Source organism: Xiphophorus couchianus, chromosome 14 (genome assembly GCF_001444195.1).
Source record: "Xiphophorus couchianus chromosome 14, X_couchianus-1.0, whole genome shotgun sequence".
Classification (NCBI taxonomy): domain Eukaryota; kingdom Metazoa; phylum Chordata; class Actinopteri; order Cyprinodontiformes; family Poeciliidae; genus Xiphophorus; species Xiphophorus couchianus.
In genome coordinates, this window is record NC_040241.1 from 24369126 (window position 1) to 24387421 (window position 18296).

General features: G+C 43.4%; 1 protein-coding gene across 1 annotated transcript; it reads right to left on the reverse strand.

Annotated features, from left to right (window-relative positions):
* Positions 1 to 1501: 1501 nt before the first annotated feature.
* ccdc171 (coiled-coil domain containing 171) lies at positions 1502 to 18003 on the reverse strand. Its single transcript, XM_028038698.1, is given in 25 exon segments — positions 1502 to 2461; positions 3072 to 3224; positions 3859 to 3990; positions 4064 to 4118; positions 4671 to 4792; positions 5949 to 6116; positions 6188 to 6340; positions 6342 to 6380; positions 6382 to 6536; positions 6606 to 6713; positions 7289 to 7736; positions 9232 to 9399; positions 9540 to 9707; positions 11592 to 11741; positions 12025 to 12114; positions 12186 to 12383; positions 12515 to 12653; positions 13170 to 13330; positions 13610 to 13693; positions 13772 to 13909; positions 15581 to 15750; positions 15876 to 16026; positions 16346 to 16547; positions 16774 to 16875; positions 17924 to 18003. Coding segments are annotated over 25 exon segments (3573 nt in total). The 5' UTR covers positions 17932 to 18003; the 3' UTR covers positions 1502 to 2350.
* Between the last annotated feature and the right edge of the window lie 293 nt (positions 18004 to 18296).

The window sequence follows — 18296 nt, forward strand, 5'->3', positions numbered from 1 at the left end:
TGATCTTTACGACTGAGGTTTAGGGCCACATGAGAAAAAATAAAACTACGAGAATAAAATGGTTTGAGAATAAAGTCGAAATATTACAAGAATAAAGTGAGAACAATGCTGGAATAATGAGAATAAAGTTATAATATTAAGAGATTAAAGTCTAAATAACAGGTTCAGTTTATCTGCATGTTGTGATTTAAGACCAAATTGTTAAAAATCCAAAGAGTTAAAAACTACAGATGTTTCCCCAACATGTGGACTCACTTCATTAACTGGTTGAACTTGGAACCAGTTTAAACTGGTTAAGCTGGTTGACCAGGTCGCCCAGTATGAAGGAAAGGTCCAGGTCTGACCTGAACCTGGTGCTGACCGACCAGGTTGTCTCTCATCAGCTGCTTCTTGTGACTTTTCATCATCTGAAGTTGAGGTTTTTCAGTTTCATTAAATGTTCAGGTGAGTGAAGGAGAAACGTTCAAGAAGCTCCAGAGGAGGAAACTGGTTTCCAGCTGAGTCAGCACCGCTGTGCGTGTCCCTCAGCAGCTCCCGTCTCTTCCTCTGATGAGACGTCCTGGCCTGGAGCAGAGAGAGCGACGGGACTTTCCTGTCGTGAACAGATCAACCAGCAGCTGCTTGGGGCTTCGCTCACGTCTGTGTGCTGACTCAGCAGAATCAAACGCTTTGACTTCAGTCAAAAGTAATTTCTGATCAGGTGATTTGGTGTTTCCACAGGGAGCACCTGGGGACAGGGAACGCTTCACATGGATCTTCTTCTTCTCTGATGAAGCTTTAACAGGAGCCCTGTTTAGTCCGGTTCAGTCCGACTCCAGTCCGCTTGTATAGAAAGTCCGGTTCGTTTGGAAAGGTGTGGATGCGTAAAAACAAAAAGTGAACTCTGGTCCGTCTGGGTCCAACTGAACTATAGTTTGCTTCAAATGCAAATGTGAACTTGAAGCGAACTGAAGCGTCCAGGAAGTGAACTACAGTGCAGGGCATTCTGGGTAAATACAACCCAAACAAACATGCTAGCCTAGCGCTAGCAGGAGAAATGGCTCATGGTCAGTTAGGAAAGACAAAACAAAAATCCTCCAAACGTTAAAATCTGACGCCACCCCACTTTTATTTACATTTGATGAAGAAGGAAGTTCTGCGTCTTCTTCAGAGGTTTTTGTGTTGTTTCCTTCAGTGGTTCATTGTGCAGCGCCCCCACAGGACAGGAGGGGAACAGGTTGCTCAAAAGGTTTGGTTGGTTTGACTCAGAGCAGCGAGAAAGAGAAATGAAACGCCATCTCCAGCAGATTGAGATGTAACAGGTTGTAACTCTGGTGTCCAGTGGAACCGAGTCCATTGAACCAAAACAAACCACTCACATAACCACCATATAGCATACTGCAGGGCAATTATGAATTATGATCCAGACTCGGCTAATTATCATATTTTAGACACAATAACAGATAATTAGATTGATCATGTTGAGGAACGTTTTACAAACATCCGACTCCAGGAGTTTCCCTGATTTTAAACCGTTTATTTCACAAAAATGGCCGACTCAACCTCTGAGGCGGTTTACATGCAGAAGGTGGGCGTGGCTTCTGGGCGAAAATCTGCTATTTATCATATAAAGTCTGAGAATTGATCAAGCTAAATAAAGTTTGGGCTCTAGGGGGCGCTAACAACAAACTAAATGTCCCAAAAGCACAAAGCTTTGTGTGCTGAGCTTTTCTAACATATTTTTATGGTCTAACAAATAAAAATCATGACTAATAAAACTGATTATGGGTTTGGATCCCTTTATAAGCTTACAGCTTCTTTTCTCCATTCTGGTCATTTTTCTGTTTTTTTAGGAGAATTTCATTTTTCTTGACTTTATTTATTTCATCTCTTTTCTCCTCCTTATCTCCGCAGGTTTAAAAACCCAACAACTGCTTCCTTCTCGAATATTTTTTTCTCTTTTTCATTTTTTTCTTATTGTTTTGTGTATTTCTGACTTTGTGGGGACATTTTGACCGTTTCCTCTGTTTTAATCGTCAGTTTTCTTTCTCCCCAAGAATTTGCCTTCTTTTCCTTTTTTACCCACTTTTTCCTTCTCATTTTGAATTAGGGATTCATTTGTGTCCCTCTTTGTCGTCTGTTGATAAAAAATTGCATGAAGTTAGGCTGACATTTAAATAACAGAAAGAGATCAGAGTAAAATGTTCTGTTTGGTTTTTCTGAGACATTTGAAGCAGGAACCTCCACAGGTCAGCAGCTCAGCTGATTAAAACTTCCTGAAGATGAAACTTCCAGGTTGATCCGACTTCTCATCTTTGAAACATCCCAGGACTGAAACCAGGAGCGAGTTTTTGTTTCAGCGTGCTTCAGATCAGAACAGACGGGTCACGTCTTCCTTACAGATCGGCTTCTCAGAGAAACCAGATAGAGGAAGAAAGTCGCGTTTCTCCTCATCGCCCTCCGGTCCAGGAAGAGCGTCCACCTCAAACAGAAACACCGACAGATTCTGACTCTTTAGAAACTGACCGGAAAATAAAAGTGCATAAATACGAGACATGAATGAAGATTTCTGTTTTTACAATTTATATTAAACTGGTGTTATGTTGTTGTTTAGACTGTCCATGTGAGCATGTTTAGGATAGTAAAACCCTCTGGATGTGTTTGACGTGGGAAAAAAAGAGAAGTAAACAAATTAAAACAAATCTAAAACTGTGATGTTCATTTGCCAAGAAATTAGTGAAAATTGTTCCAATAAGCCAAAAAATCAAATTCTAAGATGTTAATCTAAAAGTGGTTAAAGTTGATCAACCTGATTAAAACTAAATCGTTGTGGAGAAAAACTCTGGGAAAACGGGACAGTTATCAGCTCACTGGTTTGTTACTCAGATCTGAAACCTGCCTCTAAAATTTTCTTTTTCTTTTTTCTGGACTCTAATCAGTGATGCGTCTGTAAGCCATAATGGGAAGCAATGCGACTTCCTGTTGTCTGAACTCACAATTTTACCTGTTTAAATAAGTAAAAATATAAAAACAAAGATAAAAAAAGAAGAAATAGCTCCTAAAACTTCAGAAGTTCGAAGGTGATGTCTTACGGGAATGAAGGCCAGGTTTTCGCGGAGGCAGGCGTCCTGCAGCTCGCCGCGCAGCGCGGTCACATGACTGTGGTGGGCGGAGACTTCCTGCTCCAGCCAGTCCATCCGGGAGCAGCAGGCCTGGTGGAGCTGAGAGACGACGGACAGGAAGCTCTGCAGACATAAAACATAAAGAACAGCACAAAGTATTTACATTTTTATAACCAAGTTTTAACAAAAGGTTCATCTAGAGAGTTTTACTGAAAATCCAACTTTGCTGCATCCAAATCATCTCATATTCTTTTAAAACTTGGCTAAATACAGCAAATGTTCGGAACCAAAGGGGCCCAAATCCTGTTCTTATTACAGAAAATAGATTTATTCAATCGAGCCCAAAAGAAACTGAAAACTAAACGTCTTTATTTTAATATATCAAACGTGCAAAATCTACTACGCCGTAGCAGTACAGTACAATGCCATATATGTTTGGATTCTGGCAAAAAACAGAGAAATCTCAGAAAATCTCTAGAAAAAAAATCTTTTTAGATTAATGTCAGAAATCTTCTACAAAGGAACTTGGACATTTCTGAATTTCGAATTCAAAAATTTTCTTTAGAATTATTTTCTAGAAGTATCTAGAAAGTATCTAGAAATTATTTTCTAGAAGTATCTAGAAAATAATTTCTGAGTTTTTGGCAGAAATGTGAACCTTTAGTTTCTGTCTCCAGGCTCTGATACGACATGGTAAAAATCTCTCAGGTTTTGGCTCGGCTGTAGATATCTGGAAACTTTATTTGGTAGTTTTTACCTGACACGCTGCCACCTCAGGAGCTGCCATCAGGTGTTTCTCGTCGCTCATATTCAGGTAGTCCAGGGTGAACAGCAGGGGGCGCCGCTGAGTCGGGGCAGAGTTCTGCGACTGGGCGAGACTCTCTCTGACCTGGCAGAGCGGAGGAGGAGTGTGTTAGCGGGCGGTTGGTCCAGGAAGTGTGTGAAGGTTTGGCTCTGCTCACCTGCTTACAGCTCGACTCTGCAGCCTTCAGGCAGAGAATCACGAACTGCTGCCGCCTGAAAAACATCAGAAAATTCCCTTTGGTTGAACCGACGGTGAGAATCGGCTTGTTTTCCACAGTGATTCTCCAAAACTATCACAGATGAGAATGTTTTTCCCTGATGGTCGAGTCGGGATGTCTCTCAGGTTTCTGCCTGTTAAAACCCATTTGTTCCTTCCCACCGGCGCCTCATGCTTGCCCAGGAGAACTTGATCTAAGTCCACCAGCTGGCATAATAACCAAAATCAGACTGTGTTGCATTTCATTTGGCATCAGAATGAAATCATTTAATCTAAATGAGTCAATCATGTTGCTGCAATTTGGTTTATTTTTTACTACTTTATAATAAAAAACTATTTTACCCTTTTATTTTATTTTAAAAGTTTCATTAAGGGAACATTTTGGTGTTAAACTGGCTGTGTTATAATCAGATCTCTGCATGTTTATTAATGCGACGTCTGCATTTCTAACTTCGTTTTGAACCAGATCCTGTTGAAATGTAACTTTATATTTAGTTCATTTAAAGACCTGAGAGGTTTTCATCCGTCCTCAGCCTCTCCTGCGTTACCTGACCGCGTCCCTCAGCTGCTCCTCGGCTCCCTGCAGTTGCTGCTCCAGCTGCCTCTTCTCCTTCTGAACGCCCGCCAGCTGCTTACCCAGAATTCTCAGGGAGCTTTCTTTACGGCTCAGCTGATGGAGAGAGATGAGGCGACATTTAAAGCAGAGACGCTGACAGCTTCCTGAAGGTGGCGCTCTCTGATCTCTGCTCTAACGGAGCTTCGAACTCAGCGGTTTCTGTCAGAAACATGTTGTTGTTGTGAATCCTCGTTAGTGGAAGTTCTAGTCATGGCTGCAACGTTCTTTAAATTGATGTTTCTACCAGGAACGTCAAACATCAAAGGGTGACATTTTGCAGATAAAAATAAAATAAATTCTCCACTGGAGCTGAAGAACACGGTAAAGAAGCAAACTGCCATCAGTGCCAAAAGAAACAAGGCAGACAAATATCACATACAGCAGAAAATCTACGATACAAAACCAGATATTCCTCACATAGTTGCTACGATCAGAGAACAAACAGCTGAAGCAGAGCTGCTTGTGAAAAAGTCTAGCACATAGTTACATAGCGCTGCTTCACATGATTGAATAATGCAGATGTTTATTTATTCTATAATTCCCACCCAACCCTGTTCCCTTACACTCAGACCTGTGAACACGTTTCTTCATAAACGCATCAAACAAAAAATCTTTTTTTCGCTGCACACAGATCCGGTTAGTTTATGTTTTTCCACCAAGTAAAAAATATAGATTCTCTCTATATCTATATTTAGATATAAGTATACATGATGTATAATATAAATGTGCTGTAAATTAGACCATTTATGTCTCTCTTTAAAAACAGAAACAAGTTCAGGGATGTTTTCTGTATCGGATCCGTATCGACCGATACTAAACCTCAGATATCGGTATCAGAAAAGTGGATCAGTGCATCTTTAGTATCGATACTAAATAGTAAAAATACTCTGAAAAGTTAATTTATTCCAAAAGTTACTGCTGATCTCTGAAACTACCCAAGATGTTAGGAGCTACCTGTCTGGTTCTCCACCCATCTGGTTCTCTACCTGTTCTGTTCTCCACCCGTCTGGTTCTCCACCTGTCTGGTTCTTTACTTGTTCTGTTCTCCACCCGTCTGGTTCTCTAACCGTCTGGTTCTCCACCCGTCTGGTTCTCTAACCGTCTGGTTCTCCACCCGTCTGGTTCTCTACCTATCTGGTTCTCTAACCGTCTGGTTCTCTAACCGTCTGGTTCTCCACCTGTCTGGTTCTCCACCTGTTCTGTTCTCTACCTGTTTGCTGTGGGTCAGTGTGTGCTGTTCTGAGGCCAGCTTGTCGACCCGTTGCTGCAGCAGCTGCAGCTGCCTGCTCTGCTCCTGGATCAGCTCCTGCGCCTCCTGCTCTCGGTTCAGAGAGAGCCTCAGCTCCTCGCAGGCCGTCTGGAATCGCTCCGTCGGAACCTGAACACAGAAACACAACGTCAGACACACAGCGGCTGTCTGAACAGAACCCAGTCCTCCTCCAAACTCACCATCAGAACCAGCTCCGCCCGCTCCTGCTGCAGCCCTTTCTTCAGGTTGGACACCTCCAGCCGCAGGCTCCGCCTCTCCACCTCGGCGGCGTGCAGCCGTTGGCTGAAGAGCAGGAAGTGCTGCTGGAGGCCGGAGATGAGAGTCTGGCGGGGGAGACATGAGGTCAGCGGAGGGAGAGGTTCTGCAGAACCAAGATCCAAACCTCTACCTCTACCTTCAGGGAGGAGCGCTCTGCGATCCGCTCAGCCGAACCGGAGGAAACACTGCGAGCTGATTGGTCCAGCAGCTGGTCCAGGAGGCGGGAGAACCCAGAGCGAGCGGCGGCCATTACATGAGCGGGAGAGGAGTCTGGAGAGAGAGGCGGGTTCTGAGTGGAGCTGCTGATTGGACGAAGGCTCACATAAACAGATTGGTTACCTGAGTCAGCCAGCGCCCCCTGCAGGTCGACCATGGAGGACAGGATGATGGCGGAGAGGCTTTTAGAGCGAAGCCAGCGAGAAAAAACTCTTTCAGGAACTTCAGCTCCTGTCAAACAATAAAAACTGCTTGTGATAAAGAATGAAACATTTATAAAAAAATATATATTTTTACAGATAAATTGTCCCAGAAATTATTGCAATAAATGATAATATTGTTGTTTTGAAACAATTTTCAACTAATATAATGATAATAATGGAATAATAATACAAGAACACAAACTAAAAGATCAATAACCTTTAAATCCTAATTAAACACTGAAACTGGGAGACATTTTAAACAGAAACTAAAATTAAAATGAATTATGACGTCTGTAAACAAAATGTCTAGTAGAGACCAAAACACCAGACAGAAAACTTTTATCATCCAGATAAAAAAGAGAAAAACATTAAATCATACAAATAGAAATTATTGATTTTGTTCATGACGCAGTTAATTGATTTATTGCCACAAGTCTATCTATAAGTAATAAGAAATAAACAATATTTTACTAATAATGACTAACAAAAAACAGCAAACATACAGTAAAACTAACTGAATCAGACGAACTAAAGGTCATAATGAAATAAAACTAAACTCTAATGAGAAAACCAGAAGATTCACAGCCTGCGAGGTGAACTGACCCTTCTGGGCTGCCGTACGCGGCGCTGCACACACGCAGACGCTGCCGCCGCTCCTCTCCAGCCGCAGCACCACCTCCGTCTCCTTCCTCAGAGCCGTCCACCGGTTCACCGCCATCACGGCGCCCGCGCCGCTCCTCCACCTCCTCCTCGCCCTCCGTCCTCGCTCCTCCTCTTCCTCCTCCTCCGTCCGCTCGCCGCCCAGCGCGTCGGCCAGCTTCCGGACCTCCAGCTCCAGCCGCTCCCGCTCGACCAGCCGCCGGCCCAGGACCGCCTTCTGCTCGGACAGGGAGCGCACGCAGCCGTGGGCGTGCCTGAGGGCGCCCGCCAGCAGGCCGCAGGCCGCCGACAAGGACAACGACTCCCGCCGGCTCCGGGAGAGGTCAGAGGTCAGCGAGGAGCAGCGGTGCTCCAGGGAGGAGACGCGGGCGTCGCACTGAGAGCGACACATCTACAGGAGACGACCAACAAGAGATTTATGATCAAATCAATATTCAAAATAATCTCCAATTTGATCAGAATGTATCAGCTGAAGCTTCAAATCAGATGATTTTATTACTTTTATTGTTGTAGCTTCTAATTGATGTCATTATTTTCTAATTTGTCCTTAAGTGTCAAGAAAACACAAATAAAATGTGTTATTATGAAAACATGACATAATGGTGGGCATTTATTGTTAGGAATTTCATATTGTGATCACAATAATCAATAATCAATTAATCATATGATAAACTGAAACAAGCTCAATAATTTCCATTTGCATAATTTAATGTTTTGCTCTTTCTACCAAAAACTGGATGAGAAAAGTTTTCAGTCTGGATATTTATTATCAGATTATCTGTTTTTTCCAGAAACTTCATCATTAATTCTATTCGTTGTTTTTACTGATTTTAGATATTTAAAATGTCTTCCAGTTCCAGTGTTACATATTCATTAGAATTTAAAGTTTATTGATCTTTGAAAATGTATTTCTGCATTATTATCACCATTATGTTACTTGACTCAAAACAACAATATGATTGTTTATCTCAATAAGTTCTGGGACAATTTATCGCACAGCAAAATGTGTTATTATGACAGAACTAATAATGATTATTCAGATTCAGACGTTTAATTTGATGCAAGGTCAGAGGTCACGACTCAGACTGGGGGAGTTCTAAGACAAGTTCTACTGCTGACCCAGAAATACGTAAAAAATAATTATGTTTAAAACCTGAAAACTGCCGATTGTCTAGTGCAAATATCTTAAAATAAGACAAAACTACAGTAACTCACAAGGAACATTTCAGCAACATTTAGGAGAATGTTTTCAATAAATAATTCTTGATAAAAAAGAAACAGCTTGGCTGATTATTTCACTTATGGGAAAAATGTTCTTTTGGTTCTTTTTATCAATATTTCAGAATTATTTATTGAAACAAACTCCTATATCTTGTATTTTTGATGAACTTTGGGACTTAAGCTGCAGTTTTTATCATGTGACTCCTGGGTTTTTGGCTAGCTAACGTTAGCGGCTTAATTAGCAATGTCAAATTAAACAACAAACCGCAGAGAAATGATGACGGAATGAAGCCAGAGAGTTTCTCAGAATGAAAAAAGATTCAACTAAATGTTTGGTTGTACAACGGTTACATTTATCTAGGTTACATTTAAGACTTCCTGGAGACCAAAATTTCAACAATTTGACACCTTGCAGAAATCCGGCGTTAGCAAAAAGAAACATCAACTTTCTTCCATCAATCAGATTTTTTGGGCTGAAATAATTTTCAGATGAACAATTTCTGCTCCTGTTTTATCGTTTTTTCATAGAGAAATAAAATGAAAACGTCGCTGCAGGGAGACTCAGCAGACTTCACATCAGCTTCATCACACCTCCTGTGTGTGTGTGTGTGTGTGCGTGTGGGCGTGTGTGTGGGTGTGTGTGGGTGTGTGTGGGTGTTTGTTACCTGCAGCTGGTTCTGCAGCTGGTTGACAGTGTGTGTGTGCTGCTGGCTCCATGTCTCCTCTTTCCTCTTCATGTTTTCCTGCAGGCTAGACAACACACACTCCTGGCTGCGCTTCAGCTCACGCACACACACACTCTTCTTGTCACACACACTCTGCAGGTGAGCGATCTGCACAGAGAAGAAGAAACCAAACTGTTGTGCTGAAACGGTGAAATGATGAAAAGAAGCAGAAGAGAAAAAAACAGCAATTTTGCTCCGTTTTGTCTGGAATCTGATATTTTACTGCAGCAGAAACTTTCCAGCTTCACCTTGTCCTTGGCCTGATGCAGGTCAGAGGTCATCTGCTCCACCTGCTCGCTGATGACATCACACAGCTCCCTCCAGGTAAAGTCTCCCAGAATGCTGTGGGGCGGCTGGATGAGGACGCAGCCGGTCAGCAGGCGCTGGTTCAGGTGGTGCAGGAAGGCCAGGCGGACCTGAACACACACAGGGAGTGAAAACTTATTCTGCACCGGGACAAGAGAGGAAAAGTATTCAACCCCACAGAGTTCAAAGGTTCAGATCAGGCAGGTTTTAACTGGACCACACAAGAAAAAACTCACCAAAATAAAAGCACTTCACTTTAAATTATTTAGTGATTTTATAAATATTGATGAAATAGTGCTTGTTCTATTGCAGATTATTTATCCTAAAACGCTGGAAAAATTCCTTTTACAGATTAAATAATGTGCTAATATAACAAGTTCTTTTCCTGCAATATTAAAAAGTGTTGACGTTCCTCTACAGGAAGTAGAACCGTTCCTCTACAGGAAGTAGAACCGTTCCTCTACAGGAAGTAGAACTGTTCCTCTACAGGAAGTGGAATTGTTCCTCTACAGGAAGTAGAACCGTTCCTCTACAGGAAGTAGAACCGTTCCTCTACAGAAAGTAGAACTGTTCCTCTACAGGAAGTGGAATTGTTCCTCTACAGGAAGTGGAATTGTTCCTCTACAGGAAGTAGAACCGTTCCTCTACAGGAAGTAGAACCGTTCCTCTACAGGAAGTAGAACCGTTCCTCTACAGGAAGTGGAACCGTTCCTATACAGGAAGTAGAACCGTTCCTCTACAGGAAGTGGAATTGTTCCTCTACAGGAAGTAGAACCGTTCCTCTACAGGAAGTGAAACCGTTCCTCTACAGGAAGTAGAACCGTTCCTCTACAGGAAGTAGAACCGTTCCTCTACAGGAAGTGAAACCGTTCCTCTACAGGAAGTAGAACCGTTCCTCTACAGGAAGTGAAACCGTTCCTCTACAGGAAGTAGAAACTCAATCTACAGGAAGTAAAACCGTTCCTCTACAGGAAGTAGAACCGTTCCTCTACAGGAAGTAGAACCGTTCCTCTACAGGAAGTGGACATGTTCCTCTACAGGAAGTGAAACTGTTCCTCTACAGGAAGTGGAACCGTTCCTCTCCAGGAAGTGAAACCGTTCCTCTACAGGAAGTAGAACCGTTCCTCTACAGGAAGTGGAACCGTTCCTCTACAGGAAGTAGAACCGTTCCTCTACAGGAAGTGAAACTGTTCCTCTCCAGGAAGTGGAACCGTTCCTCTCCAGGAAGTGAAACCGTTCCTCTACAGGAAGTAGAACCGTTCCTCTACAGAAAGTGGAACCGTTCCTCTACAGGAAGTGAAACCGTTCCTCTACAGGAAGTAGAAGCTCAATCTACAGGAAGTAAAACCGTTCCTCTACAGGAAGTAGAACCGTTCCTCTACAGGAAGTAGAACCGTTCCTCTCCAGGAAGTGAAACCGTTCCTCTCCAGGAAGTGAAACCGTTCCTCTACAGGAAGTGGAATTGTTCCTCTACAGGAAGTAGAATTGTTCCTCTACAGGAAGTGGAACCGTTCCTCTACAGGAAGTGGAACCGTTCCTCTACAGGAAGTGGAACCGTTCCTCTACAGGAAGTGGAACCGTTCCTCTACAGGAAGTAGAACTGTTCCTCTACAGGAAGTGGAATTGTTCCTCTACAGGAAGTAGAATTGTTCCTCAACAGGAAGTAGAACCGTTCCTCTACAGGAAGTAGAACCGTTCCTCTACAGGAAGTAGAACCGTTCCTCTACAGGAAGTGGAACCGTTCCTCTACAGGAAGTAGAACCGTTCCTCTACAGGAAGTAGAACCGTTCCTCTCCAGGAAGTGGAACCGTTCCTCTACAGGAAGTGGAACCGTTCCTCTACAGGAAGTGGAACCGTTCCTCTACAGGAAGTGGAACCGTTCCTCTACAGGAAGTAGAACCGTTCCTCTACAGGAAGTGAAACCGTTCCTCTCCAGGAAGTGGAACCGTTCCTCTACAGGAAGTGGAACCGTTCCTGAACACTAAGTGAATCACCGCTGACTCCTTGCTGAACTCGTCTCTCATCTCCCGGATCTCCTTTCTGCTCTCCTCCTTCACTGTCTGCAGCTCCTCCTGCAGCGCTGCGTTCTGCATCGACCAATCAGAGACCTCGTCCTGCAGCTGGCCCAGCACCTGCTGCGCCTCCTGGTGGACAGGGAGAAAAGTTCATCTTTAGCCTAAATGTTCATCGTCTCCCTGAAACTTTAAAATACGTCCAGATCAGTGAAGTTCAACCAAAATCCTTTAAATCAGACTGAAAACTAATATTTATGTGATTTTAATTCACATTTTGATTAAAAAACTGACATAATAATGAAAATCTGTGGAATCTGTGGTATTAAAGTAATTAAACCCCGAGGGTTTGGACCCTGATCTGTCGCTCCAGAACCTCATTATGAGGTCCAGTCAGAACCGACACCAGCCTTACACCAATTTGTTTCTGCTGGTCTGTGGTCAGCTGCTGGAGCAGCTGGTTCTCCTCGTGGAGCTTCTGGGTCGCCGCCAGCAGATCCTGGACCTGAAGGAGAAACGGAGATCAGGTTTCTGGGAGGAAGGCGGCGGGTTGCTCTGAGTGGACCCGTTCCCGACCTGGAGGGTGGTTTCCTCCAGTCTGTGCTGCTTGGTGCTCAGAGTGACCGCCAGCAGCTGCAGGACCTCAGCGGGACTCGGTTTCCCATCATGCTTTGCAGGTTGTGCTGTGTTTTGAGCCGTGGTGCCGAGCAGGGCGATGATCTGCTGCAGGAAGCTGTGGAAGGCATCCTCTGCTTCAGAACGCTGCGCTGCTGCCTGAACACAGGAAAACATGGCCGCTTTAGAGCCAGGGGTTCCCAAAGTGGGGGTCGGGACCCCCAGGGAGGACGTGAGACACCAAGTACAGGGTCGGGTTGTCCAAATGTCTCCAATCTGCTCTCTGTTACCTGCTGCAGCAACGACTGCGTTTTGCCAAGTTGATTCTTCTCCTCCTCACGTTTTTTTGAGAGGTCAGAGGTTGCCTTCTTCTCGGTTTCCAAGGCAACCGCCATCTCAGTCTTGCAGTGATTGAACTCTGTCTGCAGGCTGCATGAACGTCAATGTGGAAAAAATTTTATGTAAATAAATATTTAACAGAAAGTAAAAGTGATAAACTGTTCAGACATGAGGGACGACCCAGGACACCTAGCATAGCAGCACGTAGCATAGCAGCATGTAGCACAGCAGCATGTAGCATCATAGCATGCAGCATAGCAGCAGAGCCTTGCAGGTGGTATAGCAGCATAACCATGTAGCGTAGCCTAGCAGAGTGGTCTGGCAACATAGCAGAGCGACACAGCACTGCAGCGTAGCCTAGCAGCATAGCAAAGAAGCATAGAATAGCCACACAGCATAGCGGCGTAGCACAGTAGCATAGTGACGTAGCACTGTAGCATAGCGGCGTAGCACAGTAGCATAGCGACGTAGCACTGTAGCATAGCACAGTAGCATAGCGGCGTAGCACTGTAGCATAGCACAGTACCACTGTAGCATAGCGACGTAGCACAGTAGCATAGCGGCATAGCACAGTAGCATAGCGGTGCCTCCATGCTGAGGGCTCACCGCTCCAGAGTGTGCTCAGTGTGACCCCTCCTCTCCCTCTCCAGGCTGTAAGCTCTCTCCAGCTCTCTGAAGTGCGTTCGCAGCAGCTCCAGGTTGCACTGCGCCTCCTTGTGGCCGGACTTCTCCACTGCCACCGCTGCCTCCAGGTCCCGAACCCGCAGCTAGGGGCCACACAGCCACACAGAGATGCAATGTCTATAAAACTCTGCATATAGCTGCTATGTACTGGAGTCTGTAATTAATGAATCACATTTTAACCTAAAACCACAAAATAAGCAACATTTTCAATTCAAAAACCATTTTTGCTGTTATTAGTGACTTTCAGGCAGATGTTTAAAGCATTTTTAAGCTGCTTATTTTGTTGTGTTTCATGTATCTGTTGCTACCAGAGGAAACTTTTTCCTGAATGACTGACAGCAGCAGTCGTTTAACCTTCTGACCTCCAGGTTGCTCCTGGACTCCAGGTGAGCCGTTTTCGCCGCCTCCAGGTTCGCCTCCAGATGCTTCACCTTCTCATCTGCGATCTGGAGGAAACCAAACATGATCCTCCATCTTTGTCATCCTCCATCTGCAGAGCGACAGGAAGCGTCGCTCCGCCTCACCTCCTTCTCCCTGCTGCTCCTCTCCTGCAGCGTCTTCAGCTCTTCGGCTAGCAGTCTGCTTTCCTCCGCCTCCTTCTGTCTCTCCCGCAGCAGGTCGGCCATTTTCCTCTCAGACGCCTCCAGAGCCGCCTGCTGGTCCTGCAGAACAGAACCGACCGTCTGAACGTGAGCAGCTAAAGGCTGGTTATTTTGGTCTAGAGTTATTTTTGTGGTTAAATTTTACACAGCAGCTTCCAAATGTTTTATGTTTCTGTCTCTTTAAGAAAATTTTCTGTTTAGAGCTAATGGCCTAAAACTCAATTTCAAGTTTTATTTTTGTGTTTTAGGGCTTAGTAATGGTAGGAATGAAGTGCATCCTTATGCAGATAACATCATGATTTAATATTGTCGCTGTTGCCTGGATGTTGAGATGTTAGATCAGTGGTTCTTAACCTGAGTTCGGTTGAACCCCAGGGGTTCGATGAGTCGGTCTCAGGGGTTCGGCGGAGCCTCTGCCGCGGAGGTAAAGACACACCTGTGTAAAGTCGTGATGCCCCGCCCCGCTTGGCCATCACTGGCTGCAGAGGATCATGTTACGTTGCTCGGCCAATCAGGGCTGAGGGGAATTTAGTGGGCGCAGTATCAGCGGCTGTCGTAGTTGTACGTCGCATGGTTTCTTCTTTAATATTTTAATCCATACTAAATATGTCGAGCAAAAAAAGCAGAAAATGAACAAACTTTGCTCTGAAGATGCACCTGCCAAGGTGAAGCCACGCCTCTCTGAAGCCACGCCTCTCTGAAGCCACGCCTCTCTGAAATGGTCTCCCAAAGACAACAGCAGGAGTCTCACTGATTTGCAGGTGTGTCATTTGTGCAAAACTTTATTCTGGCCCCCAAAAAGTATTTTGTGGATTCAAAACGACAAAAAACAAATTAAATTTAAAATAAAAAAAATTAAGTTATTAAAAAAAATTTTATTCTGTGAAAAAAATCCAAATTTAATTTTAATTAGTAAAATAATAAAAACATATTTTTTGGGGCTGAAATTCTTTTATGGGGCCGAAATATTTTTGGGGGCCAGAATAAAGTAACACTGTAACTTGCTGTGAGTTCATGGTTTTGTTCTTTGAGCAAAGTGACGTTCATGCACGGCTCATTTTGTGCACCAGCAAAAAAACATGTACCTACAGTATGTCTTGAATTTGGAAAAAAAATGATTTTATTTATCACTAACGAAGGGTTCGGTGAAGGCGCATATGAAACTGATGAACTGATGGGTTCGGTACCTCAAAAAAGGTTAAGGACCACTGTGTTAGAGTTTTATGAGTTATCTTCAGTCAGAGGCTTCTACAAATTTGCTGCAACACAATTTTTCCACCAGAAAACTGCAAAACAGTTGAAACACTGAGTTCCCTTAAATCAAGGCTAAAACCCACCAGAGTTATCTTTGGTTCATAATAACTGGAACATTAATCAACATATTTGACGTGTTTTTGCTTTATGATTCGGATGAAGGCTTTGGATAAAATGCAACGTTATTTGCTTGTTTCAGAATTGCTGACTGCATTATGTTTTTATAACATAAAGCACTTTGAACTGACTTGTTCCTGAAATGTTCTACACAAATAAACTTGACTGCTACTGGAGATCCTTCCTGCCTGCAGCTTCATCATTTGCAACGACTCTCTGAAGAAACATGGATGATTTCAGTTTCAGGACTGATGTATTCTAATGAACACAAAATGGTTTGAGTTTCCTCTGCTTCCTGCACAGTGTGATGAGCTCCTTTATCTGACTTACAGCAGTTGGTGCTGCTGCTGGTTTTCTGACCTGAAGCAGTTGGTGCAGCCGCTGATTTTCGGAGCTGAAGTTCTGGATCAGCTGGTCCCTCTCCTCCACCTCCTGCTGCAGCGCCTGCTGGTCGTCCTGCCTGGCCTGCTGGCTGACCTGCAGAGTTTTCCGCAGCTCTGCGATGGTCTGCTGCAGCTCTGCTGATTTCTCTGCAGCGTGAATAATAATAAACACAACACAGTGAGAACTGCTGCACCATGTTTACTATCACAGGAGGTTTTGCTCTCCTCCAGTTCTGCTCTCTTCTCTCTGAGTGTACGTTTGATTTGTTCACCTGTCAGAGCGGTTCTGTCCCGGTCGAGCTCGGCGACCCGGTTGCTCTCTCTGCGGCTGGCAGCGAGCAGGAACTGAAGCTTCATCCGCTGAGCCTCGCCGCGCTCCATGAAGGAGCGAAAACGGGCCACCTCGGCCTGCAGGAAACACACCTGGACACACACACACACACACACACACAAATAAGCCAATAATATAAATGTACAAAACTGATATTCTGGGGTAAATCACTGGAGGAAACGGATCCAGCAGCAGAGAAGTGATGGTGTATGTAGGCTAAATAACAACCTACATGACCAACAATAAAATAAAATATTTAAATTTTTCTTATTTTTCCTGCTTTTTAAACATTATTTTCATAGAAGGAACAGTAGAAATAATTTGTATATTATGAGTTTTCATGTTGGCGGACTTCAGTTTTTACTGATCTGTTATTCTGAACTCGGCCACTGGAGGGCGCTGCAGCCTCACCTCCTGGTTGTGGCGCACTGAAAGCTTCAGATTCTCCTTCTCCAGCTGGTTGAGCCTCCATCTGAGCTCTCTGGACTCCTGGCTGATCTCCCTCCCCTCTGAGGACGACCTCCTCGCCCTCACGCTCCTCTTCATCACTCCTCCTTCCTCTTCCTCTCTCGCCTCCTCTCTGTGACCTGAGGAGGTGAAGACGACGGGCCTTCTGAAGGAAACACAAAGCTTATGATTACAATATTTTATTTCCATTTCTGAATTATTAAATGGAAATATTTCAGATCATTGTTTGCTTGAATTAGTTTGAATTGATCAATTTCAAATTAGAAAAGTTCATTTTTTAACTATATTTTTTTCAGTTTTCATCTGTTTCAAGCATCTTCACTTTGAGAGCATTTTATTTTGTATATTAATTAAGTCTGGATTCATTTTGCCTTGGGGTCTCGGGTTCTCCTCTATGCTCTCTGGCTCCAGTCGAGCTTTCTGCTCCGATCCTCTGGTCTCCGCTGCATGTCTCCAACCCAATTATTTTCCTTCTGCAGGCAAAATTGAAACAATAAGTGGAGTAAGTAGCGAAATTGTAAAAAAAACTGTGGGATGAATAATGTTTTAAAAATCGTCTCAACAGCAGGAGACGGTGTCCAGGCAGAGAAAACAAGTGAATTAAACACAACTGGGCTGCACAGCAAAAGGTCACAGGTTCAAATCCCGGCCTTATGCATCTTATAATTGTGCTATTGGTCTGAAATACATTTAAAATATAGATGAATACTATTTATCATAATCTGATTATCTGAAAATCAAAATCAAAGTTCCCTTCGAATATAAAAATAACTAATAAAATAGTCATTAACACATGGGTATTTAAATAATTACTTTAAATTCCCTGTGGGACTGTACTCTCTGTGTGTTTTTTGTATTTTTCTCCCATTATGTGGTTAATAATATCCAGAATGAACAGATGCAGCCCGGTTATCAGTTTTTACTGACTGACTCCATGTTGCATCAGGCCGTGTTGATGTTGTTTCACTCCAACCTCTGAGACCCAGGATTGGCTGAGGCTGCCGTTACCTTGACAACAGACTGCCAACTTCGAACGTCACCCTGCAGCGATCTCCATTTAAAAATCTGCGCTATAAGAATTTATCACTTTATAACTCTGGTTATAGAATATGTATATTAAAAAGAGACTAATCTACTGAAGATTTCTGATCCGCTGTTTAATTCGGCGATAATAAAGAGTTTCAATGCGGTCGCCATTTTTACCTGAAGGCTAATCACTGCGCTCCTGAACGGTCCTGTGTACCACGAATAAATCACAACATGTTAACTTTAATAACACGTTGTCTAATACTTCCAGTCGTAACACGACATCAAAGAAATGTATATACTTCAATTAAAAAGTCGTGATAAGGTGAAGTGAAACGACAACACAAAGTTTTCGTGGATGTTTGGAACATTAAAATGTCTTTTAGCTACTATCGCCTCGTACAAACCATAAAACTGCCTCCGACCGCTTCATGTCCATTAAAATTAACAACACACATCATAATTAATCCCCTGTAAGCCGTAAGAAACACTTACTGTAACATTTATCCAGGGACGGTTTGAAACTCACGCCATCTTTGGCGTCCTTACGTCATTTCCGTATAAACGCGTTCTTTGTCAGAGCGCTACCAATTCGTTGCGCTGTTTTGCTAGAGATGTAACAACTGAAAAGCTAAATAAACAGATAAAATATTAATTCATTGAAATCCAATCGAACAATTCAATCAAAATGTAAAATTACTTTATTTATCCCAATGGGAAAATAAATCGTGTTATAACTCATCCAGGCAGCATCTCCAGTAGCAGTCAGTGTTGCAACGATATGTAGAAGCTTCGGACTAAAGTGAGAATAAAGTTATATTTTGGAAATAATAATTATTACAACTTTATTCTCGTATTATTTTTGACT